Source organism: Phycodurus eques, chromosome 15, assembly GCF_024500275.1.
Source record: "Phycodurus eques isolate BA_2022a chromosome 15, UOR_Pequ_1.1, whole genome shotgun sequence".
Taxonomy (NCBI): domain Eukaryota; kingdom Metazoa; phylum Chordata; class Actinopteri; order Syngnathiformes; family Syngnathidae; genus Phycodurus; species Phycodurus eques.
The window spans coordinates 16,403,137-16,428,497 of NC_084539.1; the positions used below are offsets into that span (position 1 = coordinate 16,403,137).

The following is a 25,361-nucleotide window of genomic DNA, read 5'->3' on the forward strand; positions in this document are numbered from 1 at the left end:
TGTTTCTTTTCCCAGCTCCATCTGCTGTGTTGGACCGTAGTCGTAGTTCTTGCAATGATATTATCGTGCACACACAAACAGGCAATACATTTTCATGTGTGCGCATAGCAATGGTGCCTGGAACTCTCATAGGTGGTATTAAAAATGTAAACTCATTATGGAAGCGCTGGCTATGATCTTTCAGTGTGATTTATGTTTAAAAAGAAAACGGGGTTTATTTCATTTCTTTGTTTTTGCCAGATTCTGTCATTTTTCGTCTCGCCTCTTTGTTCGATTCAAGGTGTCCGAGAGATGTGACTACGTGTATGTGAATGGAAAAGAGACGCAAGGAAAGAGCAAGGTGATGCTCAACTTCACCTACAGCTTCCTGAGCGCACAGCTGGGGATGAGCGTGTGGATGCCCCGCCTCCCCTTGCTCATCGACGTGGCCGACCCTGAACTCAGTCAAGTCAACGGCTGGAAGGTTCCTGTCGCTACGGGACAAATGAGGCAAGACCTGATGTTAGTCTTTGGGACACTTACTGATTGGATTGTAGTGAATTTGAAGAGTTCAAATGCAAAAATGCAAAATTATGAGAGAAATAGAGCCACGCCTACCTCCAAGACTGCCCATCACGGCATTGTTCGATGGTGCGTTCCCCAACTGTAAAGCGACTCCGTAGAGCTCATCGGAAGCATTGTATTGTATACTTTTTTTAATAATTAAATATCAAAATCATTAGTTAAGTACAATTCCAATTTTTTATTTTTTTTTATTTATGTTTAACATGTTTACTTAGTTTAACACATACACACCCAATAAGCATTGGCACATGAAAATGACACTGGTTCACAAAAACAAATACTGTAGTAGTACCCAGACAACACAAACCTCTATATCCATTTGAGTGAAATCTAGTACAGATGTCCTCTTGGATTTATTATTTTTGGGAAATGCTCATGATTCTGTATAAGCTCACTGATGTGTGGATTTTGTTCATTCAACTGCAACATCTGTGGGAGTAAAGCTACCCACCATCATCAACTCTGGGTAAATATGTTGGCAGAAAGTCATTTTGTCAACCAACACTAAATGCAAGCATGTGATAGTCATCTGTCTTTGTGGGTCAATCTTCACAACGTGCATTTGATGATCAAACATTATATTTCTCTACAAGTCGCACTACGATAAACGTTAATTATGTACTGTACTTTCATGGCACACCACATTGCTGTTTCTAATTGCTCTACACACCACTGGGGGGCTCTCTAACACAAATTCACCCCCCCCCCCCTCCCCCACTGCCCACTGCCCACCCTCCCTTGACCAAGGCTGATCAAGGATTACGTCATAGCGTTGAGGATGCATGAGTGCATGCGCCAAAGAACAAAACAAAAACAGATGATCTCATGTTTTTGAAAATGCGTAGAGCTGATCACAAAGATGTCTCGCTTAACCCTTGCAATCTCTGACCGTTCACTTAGTGCCCACAAACAATGACATGGCCTCATTGATGTGTTGTGAGGCATAAATCTTACCTCATTTTAGACTACTATGATGTGCAGGAGATGCTGAGCCCCTGTTATCGCGAACCAAGCCAAGTGATAGCGCCACATGTTAACCTGTCAGCCTGTTTTTCTGCTCGCCCGGCTGTGGCTTATTACACCTAATGGAAACTATCACCGTCACCACCCACATCAGCGAGAGTGCGTTAGAATGGAGGTAGACGCTCCCAAAGTGACTGAATTAAGGTGATAGTGACAAAGAAAAAAAGGTGAGTTGAGATGGTTGAAAATGGTTTTTGAGTTCAAAAGTGATGTGCCGAGGGGGAGCGCGTGATGTTTAGGGTTGCGAAGAAAAGATAATGCACCTGCTGAAGAAAAAGAGCTACTTCGATACGGTGATGCAGGATGAGGCGTAAAAGGAAAAGTGATGTACTTTCCTCAGGGTGATAAACACAGTTCTCCTTGTTATAATACTTTAGTTAAAGTAATAGTAATATAATGTCTATAAAACAGACAGCTGGATAGATATGTCCACATATGATATAAAGTCTACATGTTAAGTATAGAGTATTTGGTAAAGGTGTGTAAAATCAGAGCAGAGTGTGCAATGGGCCACGTACTGTAAATGTACTGTACTTTATACAGTAGCTGTGGATCAGAGGTGGGTCGTAACAAGCTATATTTACTCCGTGACATTTACTCAAGTAACTTTTGGGATAATATGTACTTGTCTGAGTAGTTTTAATGCAACATACGTTTTACTTTTACTTGAATAGTTTTGGTAAACAGAAACGCTACTTTTACTACATTACATTGAGCTATATTCTCCTCGCTGTTTTTATTTACAGTTATATATTATTGTTTGCGCAATCTATTTTGGTTCGACAGAGAGACTTGTGTCCCATGACTGTTTCACCAATCTAACGTAACTACTGGTGACATTCGACCCCATTTGACCACTCAAACGGAACCATACTGTTCATTTAAAAACATTGAAGCGCACTAGCTCAAAAGTAAGCGCTAAAAAGTCCTGCCAAAATCACATAGGTCGTCATGTTACAATTTAGTCAATAAAGGCCTACTACTGGAGCGAAACCGAGTGCTTTGACGCTCGCCGTTCGGCCCCACGACCTCCGAGAGGCTTGGAAGAGGCCTCCCCTGAAAGCTGGATTCCCACCGATCGTTTGTTTCAAATCTTAGTTGTTTCAAAATGGAAGTTTCTTGTTGAGCAATGTTTGAATTTGCATATTCCTATTTTATATCTGTCTATTTGACATTCATGCGCTATTTATACAATAAATAAATCAGAAGTTACTAACCAGTTAAACAGTACTTTAGGTTTTGGGGTTTTTTTCCCCATTGAGTATTTACTCTTACTCAAGTAATTATTTGGAGGACTACTTTTTAGTTTTACTTTAGTCATATTATTCAGAACAGTACTCTCACTTGAGCACAATTTTTGGCTACTATACCCACCTGTATGTGGATACAAACAGTGTCCAGGTGCATACTGTATGTTTGCAGTCACTGCAAGATAGTTGTTTAACTTAAGTTATACCATAAACCAATGCTGTAGATTGTGTGAAAAATGTATCATGGAAAAAAGTCCAAGGTGGGTCTATGTAATAAAAAAATACAAAAAAGCCATATAAACAAAAGGAATGGACAAGAAAAGTGTCTCGAGGAAGCCCAAGTTTGGCTTTGTAAACATTTTTCCCCCCATCTTCCAAAGGGTATATGCCACGAGCAGAATAAATGACCGAGAAAGTGCAAAATATTAGGTGCCCTTTAAAACAAAATGAGAATGCAAGAACAGCAGCAGTTTGTCTCTTGAAGCTGTTTTTAATGGATTTTTGAAAATACCAGGGCGGCCTATGACTTTTGAGAGTTCAGAAATCCAGCGAGCACCACAACAGATCAGGGAGGCTTTAACTGTAATGTCACACAAGCGAAAGGACTTTTACCCATTCAAAAACAACCTTCAGTTTACTGTACTTTATGTGTACTTGCTCTTGTTGAAGGTATGACAAGGAAGATGACAACACGGGCGAGGAGAGGACGGAGAAGTCCTGTGCACCTCAGTACCAGAGCACCACCCTGCAAGTTCTTACACATTTTGTGTCCGAAAGCGAAGAGGTCCAAGAGGCTGGTGACGAGGAAGAGCGAGGCCCGCAGAACTTCCTGTTGGGCAGCGACTGGCAGGTGGACGTGACGCAACTGGTCAAGGACTTTCTGAGGGTGGATGACCCAAAGATTGCTCGTCTGTGGGAAAGCCAAGTCATAATTGGACGAAGCGCTGGAATGACCAAAATACAGGTAGTGTGCTCATTTTCTTGCACTCGCATTTCTCTTGTGTATTTTAGTCATATTTCGCTTTCTTTTTATTAGTTACTGGGTATACCACTTTTTTTTTAATCATACTTCAAACCTTGTGCCTGTACAAAATGTGTTACAGTGAATCATATCACAAACCTGACAAATTAAAGATGAAGGAGGCATATGGATGTATACATGTTTCCCAATCTACTGAAAAGGTTTATCTTTTTTTTTTTTTAATTATCAGTGCAAAGGCCCTGTAGGAAAGTTCCTGGTAAATGTATTTTAGGGGTCTCTTGACATGACCCTCTAAACTTTGGTCATGAGTGCCTCATGGAAAATTAGAAAAAAATGCCCCTGCACCAGTTTCACCGACTGATGTGAAATTGATTGTCAATATCTATCATAACAGGAAGTAAGAAAAAGTCTCAGGGACCCGCCCATGAATCTTCGGCAGCGAATGTGGGGATGAGTTTTAAAAAAAATTATTTTAATGAATAATGCCAAATTTTCACCCCTATCTGTCGGGGTACTTACGTGCTTTCTCATTTGTTACCCTAAGGAGTGGCAATTTCTGGTATGTATAATATGTGTGGCCACATGGGCGCTCAAAGCCCAAAGGGGGTCTCGTACATTATGTCATACATGCCAAGACTGCCATTGCACCTGAGTATCCAGACTGTCATAGTCATGTAATATTTCCAACTTTTCGATGCAAAATAATATTATGCTAACAGGTGACTTAGAGGCGGCACGGTGGGCGACTGGTTAGAGCGTCAGCCTCACAGTTCTGAGGACCCGGGTTCAATCCCCGGCCCCGCCTGTGTGGAGTTTGTATGTTCTCCCCGTGCCAGCGTGGGTTTTCTCCGGGCACTCCGGTTTCCTCCCACATCCCAAAAACATGCATGAATTGGAGACTCTAAATTGCCTGTAGGTGGGAATGTGAGTGCGAATGGTTGTTTGTTTCTATGTGCCCTGCGATTGGCTGGCAACCAGTTCTGGGTGTGCCCCGCCTCCTGCCCGATGATAGCTGGGGTGGGCTCCAGCACGCCCGCGACCCTAGTGAGGAGAAGCGGCTCAGAAAATGGATGGATGGAGGAGGCCCAGAGGCACATTGCAAATAGCTTCCCCGGCCTGAGCCAGCACATAGAAAACTGATGGTTTGACCTCGATCCTCAGGAGTGGCTTCAGGCCATCTCATGTTTTCGAAAGACTCGCAAATACCACAGAGACTATGCTGGTCTCTGCTTTAAGATAAAGGGGTAAACCAAAAACAAGCTCTGATCTTGTTATTGATCGGTTTAAAATCTTACATATTTTAAGGAGCTTTTGGCTTTTTGCCCGTGTTTTCATCACATTCTCCCCTTTTGTGCAGGTAAACAATGTTATTTGCGCTCTTTTTATCCAAATAATGGGATGCTTTTTTTTTCTAGCTTAAATTGATGGTAAAACTACTACAGAAAAAAATTAAACATGGGCCCACTTTGCACCCTGTAATCCTCAGACCTTTATTCGGGTTCTCTTTCAACCAGTCCAGTAATGAGCCTTTTTTACATTTAAGGGCCACTGTAGTTCTTGCTTGTTTGTGTCAATAAGGAAATGTTTGTTTATGGCATCATGCCTCATACTTCCCCTTTACATAGACATGGAATGACCTTGTAGCCTAGCTACCACCATGACAGCCACTGTATCTTAACGGGTAGAAGACTGGGTTGCAAAACAGCTAACCTTGTCAGGGAGGCCGTTGCAACTCTGAAATTCTTTTTTGTTTTAGCGTAGATTACTTCCACAGCTACTATTACATCTACTATAACTACTTTTTTCGCTAAATTTTACACCTGGGGCAACCACGCCCTCGCCACTCTGGAGAAGTGAACTGAATGTGAAAGAGGTTAGTTAAGAGACAAATAGATCAGTCAATTAAAAAATACAAATGAATACATTTTAGCCTGTAGAGGGCAATAATTGTGTTATGTTCAGTATGTCTGTTCATCAGATTTTGTTGTTCATACAGACGAAGAGGTAAGCAAGCGTTGTTCTCGGTGTCTTGCAGGTCCTGTCTCCCCTGACATCATTGGTCCTGGCTGAGAGGGCCATCAGGGTGCTGGATGATAAAGTGAGTGTGACAGAGCTGGGGGTGCAGTTGGTTTCTGGACTCTCGCTGTCCCTGCACCTCAGCCCAGGGAGCAACAGTGCCATTGTCGCCACTGCAACCACACAGGAGGTCATTGAAGCGCCCCAACAGGTAAAGCCTCCGGTGTTCATTCAGTGTAATTGTAGTGAGAGGAGAAGAATACATACAGTATGTACTGTGTTGGCACTGAGCTGCGCTTTATGTTTGGCTAACAAGTTCAGGGTTTAGTTGTGGTGCTAATAAAAGATGTGTCCTTTCTTAATTTTTATTCCCATAATTAACTTTACTTTGGGAATCCTTCCCTTTAAATTTGCATATACAACCAGTGAACGCCTCTGTTATTGTGATCATTATCATTTCAAATGGCAGAAGGCAACTGAGTTTTCCCTTGGAGAGAAAATAATATTCGTCTTCAGGAGATATTTTCTCCAATTTCCTTGTGTCTCATATAATTAGGGTGCACTTGAAATTCACTATTTCTCATTTCCTTGTATTCTTTTTAAGGAATGTGCATGTTATTGTTTTCCAGAGTTATTTTCAGAGTTTGTTTGCATACTGGGTTACTGAAGCCTTGGTGAGGGAGAGAGAAGTAGTTACTATCTCATCTTGTTTGTCCTATAATATTATCTCCAAACTGTTCCTGTTATGGCGGCACAGTGGCCGACTGGTTAGAGCGTCAGCCTCACAGTTCTGAGGACCCGGGTTCAATCCCCGGCCCCACCTGTGTGGCGTTTGCTTTTTCTCCCCGTGCCTGCGTGGGTTTTCTCCGGGCACTCCGGTTTCCTCCCACATCCCAAAAACATGCATTAATTGGAGACTCTAAATTGCCCGTAGGCATGACTGTGATTGCGAATGGTTGTTTGTTTCTGTGTGCCCTGCGATTGGCTGGCAACCAGTTCAGGGTGTACCCCGCCTCCTGCCTGATACAGCTGGGATAGGCTACAGCACGCCCGCGACCCTAGTGAGGAGAAGCGGCAAAGAAAATGGATGGATGGATGGATGGATGTTCCTGTTATTTTTGCACACAGTTTTAAGTTAACATTAAACACCATCTTCTTGTACACCGTAACACTTTAAGACACAAGGAACCATATTTGGGAATGTTGCTTTCTTTACTGTGAGGCAGTTGTAGAATGGTGGGATTTCCTCACCCAATGATAATGATGATGCAATACAATCATATTCTACTAATATCATCAGAAAACACAATATGATGCTAGTGTTCATTTTTATCTTGTACTCCAATATTTGCCTATAGTTTATTACAAGCGTTTCATTTAGCGAAAGGGTTTGATTTCCAACAAAACCTAAATCTCTTCTATATTATTTTCCTAGGAGTCCTTTATCAGTGGCTGGCTGCAGTTTAGCGATGGCTCTATGACTCCACTAGAGAATTTCAACCCAGCCCATTTCACCCTGACAGCCACCTCGCTGGACGAGCGGGTGGTGGTGGTGGTGGTGCAGCGCAATGCGGCCTGGAGGTGGCCGGTCATCAAGGCAAAGGGTGAAGGTCAAGGTTTGCTTGTACGTGTTGAAATGAGCATGGCCGAGATGTGCCAGAACGGAAAGAAGCGCACCAGTTTGGCCACTGGGATGGCCAATGTGCAGGTGAGGTTTGGAGGGCCCGAGGAACTCTATAAACATTCAGGAGAGCGGCGTACACGGCCCGATAGTCCTTATTATGGCGGATCCATCTCTGATATGGAAAGTGGGCTATTTAACCGCGGAGCTACTACCATCAGGGGCCATGTTCCCGTGAGGGCCAATGGGGGGCGTCTGTCTACAGACGCTGGGGAAAAAATCCTAAGTGAATTCTCAGACTATCCGGATCAGGTTGAGCATCCGCGTAGTCGCAGCACTGATGACGATCTGCCGACCCGAAGAGCCATGACAGATCTGGAGATTGGTATGTACGCCCTGTTGGGAGTCTTCTGCCTGGCCATCCTAGTATTCCTCATTAACTGCATCTCTTACACGTACAAGTACCGAAGCAAGCACCTGTCTCTCGAGGCCCCAGAGACGATGCCTCATTCCCACGACTGGGTTTGGCTGGGCCAAGAGGAGGGCTTATGTCTGCAGCAACAGCACCACCAACTGGACGAGCTGGACGGGACCCCCGAGGAAGGTAGCCAGCTGTTAAATGGCGGCGCCCAGCATGGAAATACTGGGGCGGGAGCATGTAGGGATCCCAGGAATGAGTCTCTCAACTCCCCTACAACCAAGAGAAAGAGAGTGAAATTCACCACTTTTTCCAACATCAAATCCAGTAATGGATGTCCTGTCCTTAGCCCTTTAGCATTAATGCAAAACAGTGAGATCAAGTGGGTTTGTCCGGACATTGAGCTTGGGGACTCGAAGGACCTTAGGAACTACATGGAAAAGTTGAATGAGAACGCTATCAAGAACATTGCTTAGAAGCTGGTCGGTGATTCAGTGAACTTAAGTGAAACTCACCTGAATGCCTTCAGAATGAAGAAGGGAAGTACAAGGAAATAAGGCAATGAAGAAACCAGATGTTGACTCTTCTTTCACTGTAACTCACTCACGCACCGGGATAGAACTTTGGACCTGGGACGGCCCTGGAAAAGGAAGAGCGACTGACCGTGATAAGTTATTCGCAACAGCACCACTACAAAAGATGAAATGTGAACTTGATATTCTTGCTTAACTTAAATGTTTGTTCTTTGTATTTAATTGAGTTTCCGTTTCAGATTATGTGCGTCCTGTACTTTGGTTTGTTTTCTTTTTGGATCATCATATTTTAATTGTATTGTAGTTGTTTGTGCTCTGCTTGCTTTTGCGGTGTTGCTGTATGCCCTGTACAAAGCAGCGCTTATAGATTCTTGGAGGAATTTTTTTACCTATATAAATGCAAAGTTTTATTTAGAAGTATTGTATGTACAGTAACAGTTTGTAAAAAGACATTTTCTTTCAGATCAATGCATGATGTGAAGGAGGAATGTGTGTTGGATCTGGTACCTGGAATGAAGGCGTGTAGATAAGGAATAGCCCTGGGGACATGTCAGTACCTGTAGTATTATTGCAGTCACACATTGTAAAAATTTGTTTTGGGTCAGCTTCTGTATGTTGCTACTGATTTGAATTGTGTTCTTAGCTGACTTTCTCCCCTTTCCATTATGAGTCCCCATTTTTGTTTCTGTTATTTCGCTCACTAATTTGATTCATTTGAATAGAATACACACACATATAAATTCTGATTTTCATGACGAGCATCATAGACAATCTCGTATTTTTAAGAATTCAGTCGGGTGTACCATCTGTATGGCCTAAATTACACACTTAAAGAACTGTATGTGACATTTTGGATTTCTGAAAAATAGTCATGACAGTGAATAAACAAAACAACAACTAACTATGAAATGTGGCCTCGTCACTCATCTTGTCAAGCATGTGTCAAGCTCGTCCTTTCTAAATGAATTGTGGCTGAAGGTGACTCCTCTCTGTCACGCTGATGTGTGATTCATCGGTCTATCAATAATTTATCAGTCTGTCGAGTTATATTTTGGTTTGTTTATGACACTGTTTGCCAAGAAAAATGAAATTATCCTGAGTCGTCATAAAACTGTCCAGTTTTACTTCAATACAATGCAGCATCTGCTCCTTTTCCCCATCTCATATAAACGGTGTAAACAGTACGGCTGAGCCCATTTCAGCTCTATTGCTAACCGAAACAGCAGCACTGATACAAACGCACATAAACGGTCTATCAGATTAATTAAAGTGTAGAATCTTGGCGGCTACCGCTTGGATGTTGTAAACGAGTTCTCTGTACGGTCTCATATTTATGAATGAAACTCATCTGACATTCACCACACCTCAGTATCAAGGTTGTTATAGTTTTGGATTTTCCATTTTTATTTCGTTTTGACTTTCCTTTTCAAGATTCAGTTAGTTTTAATTATTTTTTCTAGAGCAGGTTTGTTAGTTTTTATTAGTTTCAAAAACGCTTCATTTTAGTTAAGTTTTTATTAATTTCAGGATTAGTTTCAGTTGTTTTTATTCGGTCGGGGTATCTGTCAAGTGTGAGATAAATGTTTTTTTTTTTTTTTTTTTTTTAAATCACACTACGTATTGTTTAATAAAAAAATTAGCAAAAAATACCATCCAGAAAAAAATTATTAACTTACTAACAGATGAACAAACATCCACAAATCAAATACAGGTGCTGCTTCTAAGGTTAGATTAGCATCACAATGTACAGTAAAACCATGCTGCAGTATGGCCTTTTTAAAAAGGTGTTTATGTTCACCTTGCAAAAAAAAAAAAAAAAAAAGGTACTTGCATGTTTTCCTTCCCTTGTTGCTAAATTGGAAACTTCTCAAGTGGACTTTCAGATTTGTGACTGTTAGCCAGATAGAAAGTAAGCTTGATTTTTTTACCTCCTGTAATTCCAGTGAAAGTGCATCCAAAGCTTTTCAAGTTTTCCTGCTGTTTCTTAAGTAGTCCTGTGAATATCTCCTGTTGTTGCAGTAGTTCAATCACCTGCTGTGTGAGAGAGACAAATTCCTTGTCTGCTTTCACCTCTGCCTTTCGTGGAGGGAAACGGCGGCATTTGGAGACTCTCGGCATTTGTCCGTTTCTCAGAGTTTTCCCCAAAAAGACAAATAAGCGACGTGGAGGTTCCGTGAAGGCGCTAGCGAGTCGGGTACCCGTCTTACCCGTTTCTGTTAGCAACGCGTAGCAACGAAAACAGCTTGGACGTAAAAATGAGCTTTGCGGCAAAACTTGCGCTTGGTCTGGCGAGCAGTAAATACGACGGTGCTGCCCGATGATGTAATTTCTAGGCGGCACATAGTAAGTGCACTACAATTCCCAAAGGACTGTTCAACCTTCTTTTCACATCTGTTCTGTATGTATGTATTGATCCGAAATACCTGTAAATACATTTAAAATCAATGCCGAAAGCTCATGTATGAAATGAATGGACGAAGATGTAAATGAAGGACATTTTTGCTATAATAGTTCTGCAATCCTAAAATGTCATTTCAAAAACATTCTCGTTTTTGTTTTCATTCACGAAAAGTTTTTTTTCAATTTTAGTTTTAGTTATTTTGTTTGTTTTCGTTGACTTTAATAATCTTGCTCAGTATTCATCATTCACCAACGCGTTGACAGAACATGGGGAAGAAGGTAGAACCTAGCATTTTAGCAAACTACGCAACGGCAGAGAAATAAGAAGTTAGTTATGATATCACCTTGTGATAGCAGTATTTTTGTTGCACTTCTTTTGACACATAAGCAGTCACTTCATTTTCAACTGCATAGAGTACTAGAACCCCCCCCCCCCCCACACACACACACACACACACACAATTAATTTGGTATCTTCTGATCCCAACTTGTCTGCTGAGCTCAAAATTCTGTCCCAATGCAAAGACACGGCATCCCTTAGCTGCCGCTCGTCTGCCCTGCCCCTCGCAACAATGTGCCTGTCTGAAACAAGCCCCTTGTATTAGTTTCCTTCCAGCGTTAACCTCCCTCGACTCGTTCTCAGACCTTCATCGCGAAACTGGCAGGTAGTCGACATGCTGACAACTCATCAGTTATAATGAATCAGACGCTTGTCACCGGTACAAACCATCCGCACTGACTCTGACTGTGCCGGCACCCCGCTATCTACAGTACCTGTTCCACTGATTGCCCTGCTGTTGCTATACCAACAGTCCTTAACCCATACGACAAGATACCATGTCTGCTAACTTAAGTGGACTCTCCAAACGAACTACACGGTCCACTATGAGGCAGGAGAACCGCATGACTTTTCTCACATAGTCAACGAAAAAAAGAAAAAAAAACTAATGTTATTTTTTGGAATGATACATTATAAGAACTATGAGATTTAGTTCCGGGGACTGACTAGGCCATTCTATTACCTGAATATGCTTTTTTAAGCCACCCCTTTGTTCCCCTGGTAATTATGGGTCATTGCCATGCTGGAAGACCCCTCAACAACCCACCTTTGTGTTCTTGCTGAGGAAAGGAGGTGTCCACCCAATCATTTACAGTATATGGCGCCGTTCATTGGCGCCTCAATGCGAGGAAGTCGCCCTGTATAATTTGCGAATTTCTATCTTATTGAAACACTTTACAAACATTTTTGTTTTTTCCCTTATTTATTTATTTATTTATTTATTTTCTTGCCAAGACAGTGGCACCACTCATGTCCAGCCAGAATGAGCAACATTAGCATGGCCTATAATTCTACTATAACAATTGTTCATTAAAACAAATGGAATAATGTCATTTTTAGCTGCACGGAGTTGCATCCAAACCCGTTTCTGCAAGTGGCAATTCACCGCGCTCTCCACCAACACACACTGAGCCACTTCTCATCTCTTCCTCTTAAATTATCTCTGATAATATTTTTGTTTTTACTTCGGTCTTTTCCAGTGTACTTGGGGCGTCCATGGGCGAAATGATGTGTATTCTGGTTCCCTGTGTGTAGTAGTAATAATAATAATAATAATAATAATAATAATAACCAGGGCTTGCGTGTCTGCGTTTTGTGGCACAATGTCACACTGACATACCAGGCGGAAATTATTGCTTCGGATGTAGTTGATTTTACTAAGCATAACCACAGGGAAAGTTCTGGGGAAAAAAACATCCATCTAAGTGCAGTTTGAGTTTCAGTGTATCATACTGAGCCGTTTTATAATATTAGATTAATTATTAATTATCTGTTACCTGAACAAGCTACACAAAACACATGCATATAATTAAAATACAAGAGTTAAATTACCTAATTCAGATCTGTTGGATATCATTAGATTGTGTCGGTGTACTGAATGGCACTCGGAGTATTTTCATGAGTGGTAAAGGTTATTGTTTATGGAACATAAGTACTAAGTATTTATTTAAGGCCCATACACCATACAAAGCAATACAGAAAACATATATAAATAAATATATCAAAATTAGCCATTCTTTAAGCCAACGAGATTTTAAATGTGTCGCGTGGGGGAATTGTTAGTTGGTCAGTGTACTGTAACCATTATTTTATTTTTGAACTGTTCCGTTTCAGTCAGTCTGTTCAATTGTTGTTCCAAGAAGCCAAAAGGCTATCAAAGATAACAGGACACTGCCAGTAAGCTTCACTTCCATCTGACAAAGCAACAAACAAGAGAAAATACTTTCATACTTTCTACTTATATAAATATAGGCGGCACGGTGGACGACTGGTTAGAGCGTCTGCCTCACAGTTCTGAGGACCGGGGTTCAATCCCCGACCCCGCCTGTGTGGAGTTTGCATGTTCTCCCCGTGCCTGCGTGCGTTTTCTCCGGGCACTCCGGTTTCCTCCCACATCCCAAAAACTTGCATGGTAGGTTAATTGACGACTCTAAATTTCCCGTAGGTGTGGATGTGAGTGCAAATGGTTGTTTGTTTATATGTGCCCTGCGATTGGCTGGCAAACTCAGAAAATGGATGGATATATATATATATATATATATATATAGATGCCATTGTTTTTCATCTTCATAATCTTTCTCAAATAATGGGGCTGGCTGTTTTTTCAATTCAACCAGAAGTACTTTTTAGTTATCACACTTTTGCAAATTTTCTTTTAATTATAGATAACAGTTTGAATTATTGCATATAAAATGGTCTGACAGTTATCAGTACAATAATATTCTTTCACCATGTTATTTCATTTAAAAGACTTTCTACAAAAGGAGTCACATGTTGACCAGACAAAAAGATTAGTATCCACAAAAACTGTAATCTCAAAGGTCATTACCATTTAAAAAATAATAATAATAATCCATCCATCCAATTTCTTTAGCGCTTCTCCTCACTAGGGTCGCGGGCTGCCGGAGCCTATTCGAGCGATCTTCGGGCGGGAGGCGGGGTACATCCTTAACCGGTCGCCAGCCAATCGCAGGGCACATAGTAACAAGCAAACATTCGCACTCACATTCACACCTAGGGGCAATTTAGAGTCTTTAATCAACCTACCACGCATGTTTTTGGGATGTGGGGGGAAACCGGAATGCCCGGAGAAAACCCACCCAGGCACGGGGAGAACATGCTGGCAAAGTCATGGGCGGACAAACTGTGTAGAGGCGGTGTTATGTAAATGAACTCAACCGTTACTTAACAGTGCACTGGAAATTCAAAATGCAAAATTCAAAAAGGCTGGTTTAATTTCACTGTTGATGGGTGAGCAGGCACGCCACAGACAAAAATACAGTAAATGTATACAAGCAATCAAAAAGTAATTTTTCTGTTATGTCCCCTAAAGTGAAATTTCTGTATAATTCCGCTTTAATGTAAATATCCGCAAGCGACAAAGAGAGTGCTTCCCACACAAAATATTGCGAGCACAACATTTCTTTGTTTGTGATAAAGTAGGTTGTAGTGAGTGTATTGTATACTGTATTTTTTCCCCCTCCTGTATAAAGTATACCGAGGATAAACAATGCCAACAGGAAGCGGTGCGCGCACAGTGTGAGGTTTGAGGCCTCTTGAGGAGGGAAATGTTTGAAGTTTCTTTTCAACACAAGGATTTCTTTGCAAACAAGTGGTATTTGTGTTCCTGCTACAGAAGAAATGCAAAATGACAAAATCCCAGATGCATTCTTTGGTTCCTGTATTTGATTGATAGTGCGGTGTATTATGTGTTGCCGAGTACTGCTGTATCTAGTTATCACGGTTCAGTGTCTTCTTCTTCCAATTCAGCAGCAATGAATCGTTGCGAACAAAACAAACTGGAAAGAAAATATTGGCATATGTATCTATCACTCCATTTCAGATTTGTCTACGTCCCAATACTTTTGCCCATTCTGACAGGACGCTCGTGAGATAAGAGACTCTGTGTTTAATGTTCTGTTGAAAATTGATCAGATGGTGGGTGCTCCTTCCCTTCAAAATGTCAAGTCTACTCATCTTGATGTTGCCTTATTGATTTATCAAATTATAGACTGTTATGAGAGGTGACAAGCAACATTACTACTAAATTGAGAGGGAGGACATTGTATTTTTCATGGCACCGGATGCCTTTCGCTCTAATCAATAAAGCACACTGTTTGCAGCGGTGGTTGTCCCTGTCTACACTCAGTCATTATTTTTTTTTTGAAGAGTGCTCGAGAAAGCCCGCTTGCCAGTGCCTCATTTCATCGCATACATGTGAAGTGTACGTGTGTGTGTTTGTGTGCGATTTTTGGTTCGGTAGAGATGTAATGTGGCGAGTCCATTACCTTGGCGGTGTCAGTGTGCTTCCTGTCTTTAGTGCTCACGCTCCCATTTAAACATTCATTTGCAGGCCTTGCACTGTGTCAAGAACCTTTTACCTCCCTCTCGCTCGAACGAAGGGAACCGAGCTCAATGGACGCTGGGAACTGTGTAGTTTATTCAAATGCAAATCGCCATAGAAAATGAATGGATGGATGTGTGCCAAGTTTTTATGAGTGTATCACTCAAGGACATGCCATCATCAAAAACACCATTTTGGACATTTTGCAGGCACACTGATGCTCATGTTGCTGGAAAATAGCTCAGTTATGAGCATAATACTGTGTAATGTGTAAATATTTGCATGGATTCCATGGTAATTATGATTCTAACATGCCGAACGATAGTAAATATGGCAATCGTGGTGAGTAAGTGGCAAATCACGTCTGCCTCAAAGTCGGTTTTAGGTTCGAGTCCCAGGTCCAGCCTTCCTCCAAAAACATACAGTGGGTGCAGTGTGAATGGTTGTTTGTCTATTAATTCCCTGTGACTGACTGGCAACCAGTCGGCCCAAAGTCAGCTCGGATAGACTCCTGATCACACGTCACCCTACCAAAGACAAGCGCTATAGAAAATGGATGGATGGGTAAACTAAACACTTCGAAGCCCGGGTGGCTTTGATGCAGTGATTCTCAAAGCGTGGTATGAGTACAAGGCTTCCCTCTAGTACTAAATGATAGAATCACTGAATTAAATCTTCGAACTGCCCATAACATTACAGTGGCTTACATTTTTTTTTTTTTTAAATCCAGTACATACCTTTGTTGAGTACAGTTCAGTTGTATTTCACTTTTAGGTACAGTCGATTTACATTTAATCTTTCCCCCCCAAAAAATTTGAAGTTTTCAGATATTTCTTTTGGTACAATTTCTATTTATCTGTATGTTTAAGCACAGTGTTAATGTTCAAACTGTGCATTATATTACAGTGGCATATATATATATATATATATATATATATACCCTTTAGGAATAAAACCTCTGCCTTCAGTTTTACACTAGCGTACTCTTTTGTTGGTGTGTTGATCATTGTGGTGATACTTGGAGAGCCAAGTATTAGTGTGTGTGTGTGTGTGTGCTGGTGCTTGGTGTAGAAAGTTTTAATGGCACTGCTCTAATCTATAACTTTGCTTAAAGTGAAAATCTTTTGCACCTCCGATTTCCAACAACATTTTCAAGTCACAGTAAGATCTCTATCGGAGGTATTTAGATATCTACTCCTCTCGAATGCAAGGTGTTAGTTTCCCTCTGCTGGCTTTTCACAGTGCCTTGTCATTTTGATTAAATCAGTAATTGAGGGCAAAATGAACATAAAGTTAGCGTTTTAATTAGCCCTCTTCCACTAATTAGCTTATATCAAACACAGCTTTAAACATTTAGCGTTTCCTGTCTCTCTTATACCTGCAGATGGCCTTTCAATGCAGACGGACGAGTCGTTTATTACAATGGCGTAGCCAACCGTGACCCCCATTTTTTTTGTTGATTGTACATTGAAAAAAATAAAACTTCAAACCGAACCATTTAGTTTTATAGTAGTAGTCCATTATGAGTAAGTCACGCTACCAATGTAGCAGTCATGGCAAAGGTCGACTTGTTTATATCAGTAATGCTTGCTTAGTATTGGTAGCGCTGCTATTTTTGTTCAACCTGGCTATGTGTTTTCTTTGACTACGTATCGCTTTCATAATCGCATGCCATTAGAAATGCAGCGGCTTTGGTCAGAGACTTGGGTGTGGCGAGGAATTAGTGAAGTGAGACCACCTTCAAACCCTGCTGGCACTTTAAACAACACAAACTCCCCGTTTAAGATGCAATTAATCAAGAAAAAAGTTGTTATGCCCAACAACCCCGAGCGGTATCATTAAAAAAAAAAACAATAATTATATCTGCAAATAGCAGTGTTCTTGATTCTTCATCCTGTGTCTACAAAAGTTAGATTTACTGTAAAAGCTTTGTGTTTTTTTTTTAACAAGAGCGTTCCCAGCAGGAAGATTTCCTTGTCTCCTTCCAGACACCAAAGAAAATGTGCTTCAAACCATCTGTCTCCCACAAGCCTCCTTCAAACACAAGACAAGGAAACCAACATTTGGCGACAAAATAAGACCAATTACGGCAGGAAAAAAACAAAAAAAAAATCTCCTCTCCTCTCCCTTACCTCCTCGGAATGCCAGAGCGTCTGAGGTTGGCTTCTGACAGTAAATGTTGCATTCCACACACACAGACAGGCATTTAACAGTGTCCATATAACAGCATGCAGGCATGGAAGAAATACACAATTCTACAACTATAACAAATGGACAGTGTGTAAGCTTGTTCATGTTGCATTTTTATTTATCTTTTTATTTTAGCTCATGACTGACAGCATCTACTGTGTGAATATACTGTGCTGTACATATGCATGGGGCGTTATAGAAAACCTTCTATGATGGCTAAGTGATTAATGCCTCATCTGTAATCATTTATTGCAATCAGTCAGTAGTCCAGAGTAACTCATTGTCCTTTACATTTGCAGACTTTATTTAAAGCTCTATATGTAACCATTTTACATTCTAATAACAATGTAATGACAGCTCCTGTTTTTTATAGGGATTGTAGCCCGTAGTAAAATTAGCATCCATCATACCTGCGGCAACACCAGAGCAAATCTACAATATACCGTATTAGTCTAGGATATTGATGGACCTCATTAGACTTCATTTTAGCCAACATCAAAGAATTAACTCACTTTCTGGAGGACCAGTTAAGTTAAGATAAGAAAATTACATGACTGTAAAGTAAGCAGATTCTCACTCCAGCGGTCTTGAAATATTTGTTTCATGTTTGAGTATCATAATAGTTGGATACGATGCCAGTAGTCATTTGGATAACTGAGCAAAAGTGCTGGTTCCCTTAAGTAACATTTACTTCTGTTATGTTCCGTTTTATTTTGCTAAATTCTCTACTTCCCATTTGTAGTTCTCTCAACCAGAGCCAATATTGTCCGACATTTTGTGAACAAAAGACTTTGATTTGAGTCTCATCTGTTCTGTTTGGCAAAAAGAGAGCACTGAGTGAAATGTAGACTGAAATGTTAGTGTTAGTGAAATGTTAATGTTTGAATACGTTTTAAATTGTTTTTTTTACTTCCCGATATTACAGTGGCTCGCTTATGCTGACGGGATTCATGTACCGTATGACCGTTAAGAATGTTTAAAATATCACAGCAGTATAACAAACTGCAGATCATGTAACTGCACGTATTTAAACTGATATCTCAAGCATCTTTTAAAAAAAAAAAAAAAACATGTCTGAACACTTTGTCCAATTAGTCCAAATGTTGTTGTTTTTTTTTGACATCTTTCTTTGAGTGTTGGCAAAAGTGTCCAAATTAAATTACATGACAGATAGCATCTGCTTGTTCAAAATGGTCACAGACAGACAAGCTGAGGCGGCTCCCTGTGAGACTCTGAGTAGAACAAATCAAGCTCCTTGTGATTAGACGTGAACAGATGGAAGAAGACATTTATGAAAACATTTCAACATCGTAGTATTTGCCGGGAATTAAAGGAAGAAACAGACCTGTGTGTGCTTGTCGATCTCAAGTTTTCAAGTTGATAGGATTTGGGTGAATAATATGACAACTGATGGTTGTTGGAGTGCATACTCTCGTAAATATTCAAACAAGAATAAAAGCTGTCAGTGCAAAACCATCAAGTGTAAAAACGACTGCAATTTAACATTTATTTATTGTCCACCAAATTAATCTGAAGTAAGGACGGATAAAATAAAACTTCTTGAAGAGAACAAAGTGTAGTAAGATACAGTAACTCAGTGAAAGTAAGAACCTTCCTCAAGGGCAGTAGTTGGGGAGCAGACCAGCATCTCTCAAACAACGAGTTCCTATTTTTAAATTGTTTCGCCGTGGGACTCGAATCGTTCCAAAGCTGATTTCCTGACAGATGAGGGACTGGCACCCCGACACCGTAATATCAACAAAAATTAGAGGAGCCATTACTTCAACAAAGAGCAATAATGCTTGTAGATTGAATGTCTGAGTTAGCCTTTGAACTCCATTCTTTAGCGTCAAATATAATTCTGTAATAATCTGTGGGTTTCCTAAGTATCTGTTTCTGACCAGCTGGCCAAATGAGCAAAGAATTCAAAGTGTGACAATCAATAAATGCGACTGTGGCAGGCACGACGGAATGCCAATTGGCATACTGCTTATGTCAGAGTGTTGCGCAGCATTTCTTTTTCAAGCTTTCGTATAGCACACTGCTGTCACGCTTTGCCGCCCAACTACAGGTGGCACAAACACGGCGAAAAGAATCCATTAGAAATCCCTGCTTAATTCCTGGTTGGTTGGCCGCTTTCGAAGCGTTTGTGCCACTCGAAGACTAACGGCTACGACATCGCTTCTTCTCCAGAAGACTCTTGGAGAAGTGTAAGATACTCAGTTGGACCCTTACCCAACTTTAACCAGACATGTCAATTGGAGCAGAAGAGTGTGTAACACTGGGATAAGCAGTTAGAAGTCATAACTACTTATCCCTGTTTGAAGTGTCAATTGTCAAAGGGACTTTTTAACAATAAATAGGGTAAGAGCATCATTTTGAGGAGCAATACAATCTTTTTTTTTTGTATTGGTGCAGTTTTGACAGTTATCGTTTCAATTATTGCTAAGGTGAAAACAGACCGCCACAATCGGCTGCAGAGAGAACACTTAGTTGCCCACTTAAAAATATATCTATTAATTCTTAATTAAAATATCTATAAACAGACCTGTTCCTGTGGACTTAAATCTTGAAAAGGCTTTGGAATGTTTTTTTTAGGAAGCCACATATACTCCACTCTACCAATGAAGGGTGCAAGAAAATGTAACACCTGTTTCTCCTTTTGATTTTAGTGACCTACGTTATTTCTTAATTTGAACTAATCTCTTTAATAAGTAATTCTATTTTTGTATAGAAATGTATTCTAATTTCGGGGTGTTTGATTTTACATAGATTTTGCTGTATTAACCGCCAAAACTTTGCTTGTTCTATTGAATTGTCACGGCATAGGTAACGACAATTTCTCACTCAGTCGAGAGTGACAACCCCCTCCGTCCTCCTCCCATTTCCAATGCAACGCTGTACAATTACATCTCCCCTGTCACAAAGAGCCCACAGTAGTCGTTCTGCTGGTTGTCAGATGAAGGTGCAAGTAAGTCAACCACCTGCTGTGCGCACCCCCGCCCACCGCTGTTTGATCGGCGCAACCTATCCTACACAATTTCAGGCACGTGGTAACGCTGACAATCAAGTCCCATATCTCAAAAACAACAGCGGTGTCCTTGTGCGTCCAGACAGCGCACCAATCACTTGTGGTAACAAGTGCACTGAAACCAGATGGTGCCAGATGGAAGGCTGAGGTGAACATGTAAAGCTTTCGACTGTGATTTTATATTTTATTTTTTATTTTTTTTTATTTTCCCACAGACATGACTACATTTATAAGATCAATTGGAAGAAGATTATGTTCTGAGAGTCGTACACGGCAAGTCCAAACAATGATTCAGATACCTGCATTAATGAGGACATATTATGTGAAATGTCCATTTCAATTGCTAATTTAAAAATAGTTGGGTTTGTTGAGTTCCTCCCCACCCGTCACGTGAGAAATTATACAACCAAGTAATATTTGTTTTAGCTGCCAATTTCTAAAAATGTGTCGGTGAATGTCACTGTCCACTAACACTCCCAATTCCATCACTTTAAACTTCATTGCAGTTGTCTTCCAAATATTCCATGGTGAGTTTCTGGAACTAAAAAATGCAATTATGTTATCTCAGCAAGTTAAAAAAATATGGAATCATCACCTTTGTTGTCATTATTTCACGTTTCCTTTACATTTTCCCATGTATCCATCACAGTAGTAAACACAGCAAGCACACATTGGATTTTTAGGGGATTTTGGTGCCTTGTTTATGGCACCACAGCCACGGCTGTTAACTGCGTTCCCCCAAGGCAGATACTGATCTTACCTACCACATATGGTTTGTTACTTTTCTGACTCCCTTGAAATATGACACTGAACTTTATTTAGCCATGACTTACCTATTCCAAAATCTTTACATTCCTTAGCTTAACCTATCCTTATATCACAAGTCATATTTTCAGACAGACTTCATGTCTAATTAGATGTAGCCAAGTCCTACAGCCGCTTCCCACTGTGGCTAAAAAGAGCGAGCCAGCCTGCAGTGGTGGAGGCTCTTCATGAAAGTTGCACACACAAACAGGGTGCTGCCAGGATGCCCTGTTATCAATTATACCTGTGCTTTTCCTGCCATGACATGTTCAAATGATCTACTCAGTGGGTCACCCAGGCGTGAATAAATCACTGGCAGCATCCCGACAGGCTTGACAGCAACATGATGTAGTGCAACCTTGCGCTTCGGGTGAGAATGAGTTGACGTGGAGCTGTTGCTGGTGGCAGTGCTTGATAAAAAAATTAGACTTACAAAGATCAGCCGTGTGTTGCGAGCGAAGTGACGTTGAACAGATGTTCTGCGTGCAGTCAGGATGTTCTCTTCCGCTTCACCCACAATGTCACTGAGGAGAGTTCGTGCAGCAAATAAACATGTCTGCACGTCATACACATTGTTCTTCAAATTGAAGGGGAAACTACAGTACGTGTCTGTGTAGTGTTGTTTATGATAATAGCATTGCTGGGGGTAGCTTACTGTCTGATGCGTGTAGTTGTTAAAATATTGAAAATAAATATACTTTTTTTTAAATTCACATTAATGTTAAAAGACACAATTGAATTTTTTTATGACATGGACCAAGTCACAAGAAGGTGTCATGCCATGTTGCCTATGAAAAAACTCTTTTCATAGGCAAGCTTTCATTACATACAGTCAGTAAATTGAGTTTGTTTTTTTTTGGGGGGGGGGTTAGCTGCCACGCATCCTAGAGTTAATCCCTCCTGAATTTCGCAGGCTATTTATTGGATTGTTGTTGCCCAAAAAGACAACAGCTTGTAATCAAAGTTGTTGTTTTTTAGCATTGTTTTTGTGACCATCTTTGTACCATAGCTGTGCACTCAAATAATGATATTATCAAGAAGTGTAGCAAGCAAGCAAAACATGCATGTTAGTTTATTTTCTAGATTGACCCCAGATTTGCATGTGAGCGTGTGATATGTGTCCTGCGATTGACTGGCAGGGTTCTGTGCACCTGAGACCCGAATGAGGACAAGCGATCTAGACAATCCAAAGGATTTGTGAGATCGCAGTAAATCTAGAGGGACCATAGTACAGCTTGAGTTCTTATCGCTGGTGCAACATTTATTTATTTTTTCCGGTTTGAATAGTAAATAGACCTAGAGGCTTTTACTATTGGGGTTCCTGTGACGTATGTTCAGAAATATGTTTCGAAATACATTTTACATGTTTGAAGATAACTGCGAATAGCTGGCGACCAGTTCAGAGTGTACCCCGCCTCGACCTAAAGTCAGCTGAGAAGGGCGCCAGCACACCCGTGACCCTAGTGAGGATAAGTGGTAAGGAAAATGGATGGATGGATGTTTGAAGAAAACTGCTGTCTTGAGCACCTGCACAATTGCGAGTTATTTAGTTATTATTTCTTGGCCCATTTCTACTGCTACAATGTGGCGTTAGCTAGCTATGCCTACAACCCAAACATTCCCAAGCGAGGAGGTGACGCCACAGACGAGACCCTCGCTCGTCCTCCGGCCAAGAGGAGCCCCGAAAGCCAGTTTGCAAGCTAGCTGGCTGCTACCGCCTCTCGTTGCGGTGTGGAAAGCCCCGCGTTGACTCGGTGGGATAGATTCCAGCCAATGGAGGCTTTGAGCAGATCTATTTTCACGGCTCAAAGAGCAAAGTTGCTAGACGCATAGCATCATTTTTTTCAGCGGGGCGTGGTTTCATGTAATCAGCGGACACGCCCACACCTTTTGAGAGCGGATACAGTGGCTTGATATTTTATGGATTTGAAGTCTCATTTTATATGCTTGCCGATTTTTTTTTTTCTTTAAAGGACCTGACTAATTTAATAAAGGACCTGACTATAATTTTTACGGTGGCTGCGCTGAAAAAAAAAAAAAAAAAAGATTTTAAAAAGCCAGCATTGTCCTCTGCCTTTTCCAATTGCATTTTAACTGTACCCGTTAGTAAAATGTGAGCCACAATAGCATCATTTACAAATGTGCCTTTTAAACAAAACACTTGCCTGTGTTCAGGTGAAACTGTGGGAAAGAAGCCCTGAGAGATACAGTATGGGTACATTGTCTCTCTCGAGTCACATAATCAGGAAACTGCCATAAAGAGGACACAATGACCAATTCTTTTCCTTTCGGCTTGTCCCTTTAGGGTTCACCACAGCGCGTCATCCTTTTCCATGTAAGCCTCTCTCCTGCATCCTCCTCTCGAATACCAACTGCCCTCACGTCTTCCCTCACGACATCCATCAACCTTTTCTTTGGTCTTCCTCTAGCTCTCTTACCTGGCAGCTCAATCCTCATCATCCTACTACCAATATACTCACTATTTCTCTTCTGAACGTGTCCAAACCATCGAAGTCTGCTCTCTCTAACTTTGTCTCCAAAACATCGAACCTTCGCTGTCCCTCTGATGAGCTCATTTCTAATTGTATCCAACCTGGTCACCCCGAGAGCGAACCTCAACATCTTCATTTCTGCCACCTCCAGCTGTGCTTCCTGTTGTCTCTTCAGTGCCACTGTCTCTAATCCGTACATCGTGGCTGGCCTCACCACTGTTTTAGAAACTTTGCCCTTCATCCTAGCAGAGACTCTTCTGTCACATAACACACCTGAAATCCTCCTCCACTCTTTCCAACCTGCTTGGACCCGTTTCTTCACTTCCTGACCACACTCACAATTGATCTGGACGGTTGACCCCCAAGTATTTGCAACACAATGACCCCAATCTGCGGCACGGTGGACGACTGGTTAGAGCGTCAGCCTCACAGTTCTGAGGACCGGGGTTCAATCCCCGGCCCCGCCTGTGTGGAGTTTGCATGTTCTCCCCGTGCCTGCGTGGATTTTCTCCGGGCACTCCGGTTTCCTCCCACATCCCAAAAACATGCATTAATTGGAGACTCTAAATTGCCCGTAGGTGTGACTGTGAGTGCGAATGGTTGTTTGTTTGTATGTGCCCTGCGATTGGCTGGCAACCAGTTCAGGTTGTACCCCGCCTCCTGCCCGATGATAGCTGGGATAGACTCCAGCACGCCCGCGACCCTAGTGAGGAGAAGCGGTTCAGAAAATGGATGGATGGATGACCCCAATCCCTTAAATCTGTCAATAGGGGATGTGATGCTCCAGATTAGAGATGCTTCTGCCACTATACCAATATTCTACTCATGCTGTTGTTTCAATTTATATACTATGCTTCCCATGACTGTGATGTCTACGGATTGAATTGTTCATGAAAGTTAGTTTAATGCCACTAAAAGCTTGCACTTGAACAAGATAAATCACTTCAAAACCTTTTCCCACCATTAATGTGGCCTAGAACCTCCATCCATCTATCCATTTGTACAACTCAATCAATATGTATCTGTATCTTAATTATACATAATGATACAAATAATTGCAACAAAATATAATATACAATAATAAAAACAACAAATATGCCGTTATTTTTCATATTGAGTACGACTGTAGTTGTTCACCTGTGTGATACACTTTACAGCACTCAACATCTAGACAAGCTTTGAATCACCATGTATGTCTAAGAGACATTTGAGTGGACAGTTTTATAACTTGCTCTTCAGCACTCTGTGGAGTATCAGAAAGAGCACACATTGTTACAGTCAATTTCTGAGGTGCGGGACATCACTTGATGTGGGTTTTCTTAAGCAAATGCAGCAAAGCTCTGGGGATGTCAGTTTGAGAAGTGCACCTGTGAAGAATAAAAAGGGTATCATGGTTTATTGTGTAAAAGCCCTTGCGATGACAATGTGCAGCATCTTGAATTGTTCCCTTCAGTCTCACTGCTTCTCTGGGCAGTATAAAACTGCATCGCTACAGTCGTACCACTGAATTATGACATCATCCTTAAATCACATTCAAGAGTAATTAAATCATCAAATCCCACTGATTCATCGCAGAGCTTTAGCCGATAATCCAAATCATTCACGATGTGGCTTTCATGTGAATGACTCCACTA

The 25,361-nt window shown here is 41.2% G+C and overlaps 2 protein-coding genes across 2 annotated transcripts in view; one reads left to right on the forward strand and one right to left on the reverse strand.

Annotated features, from left to right (window-relative positions):
* Positions 1–9,248, forward strand: part of si:dkey-112m2.1 (transmembrane protein 132C) — a 150,090-nt gene extending 140,842 nt beyond the window's left edge. Inside the window, exons 7-11 of the mRNA XM_061698408.1 lie at positions 281–501; positions 1,688–1,690; positions 3,507–3,801; positions 5,855–6,046; positions 7,271–9,248. Of these exons, the coding sequence (XP_061554392.1) occupies positions 281–501; positions 1,688–1,690; positions 3,507–3,801; positions 5,855–6,046; positions 7,271–8,350 (1,791 nt within the window). The 3' untranslated portion in view covers positions 8,351–9,248. The remainder of the gene's footprint in view (positions 1–280; positions 502–1,687; positions 1,691–3,506; positions 3,802–5,854; positions 6,047–7,270) is intronic.
* A 15,770-nt stretch (positions 9,249–25,018) lies between these two features.
* Positions 25,019–25,361, reverse strand: part of si:dkey-1d7.3 (transmembrane protein 132D) — a 33,546-nt gene continuing 33,203 nt past the window's right edge. The window contains exon 11 of the transcript XR_009769909.1: positions 25,019–25,094. The gene's annotated coding sequence lies outside the window, so the exon portion shown is untranslated. The remainder of the gene's footprint in view (positions 25,095–25,361) is intronic.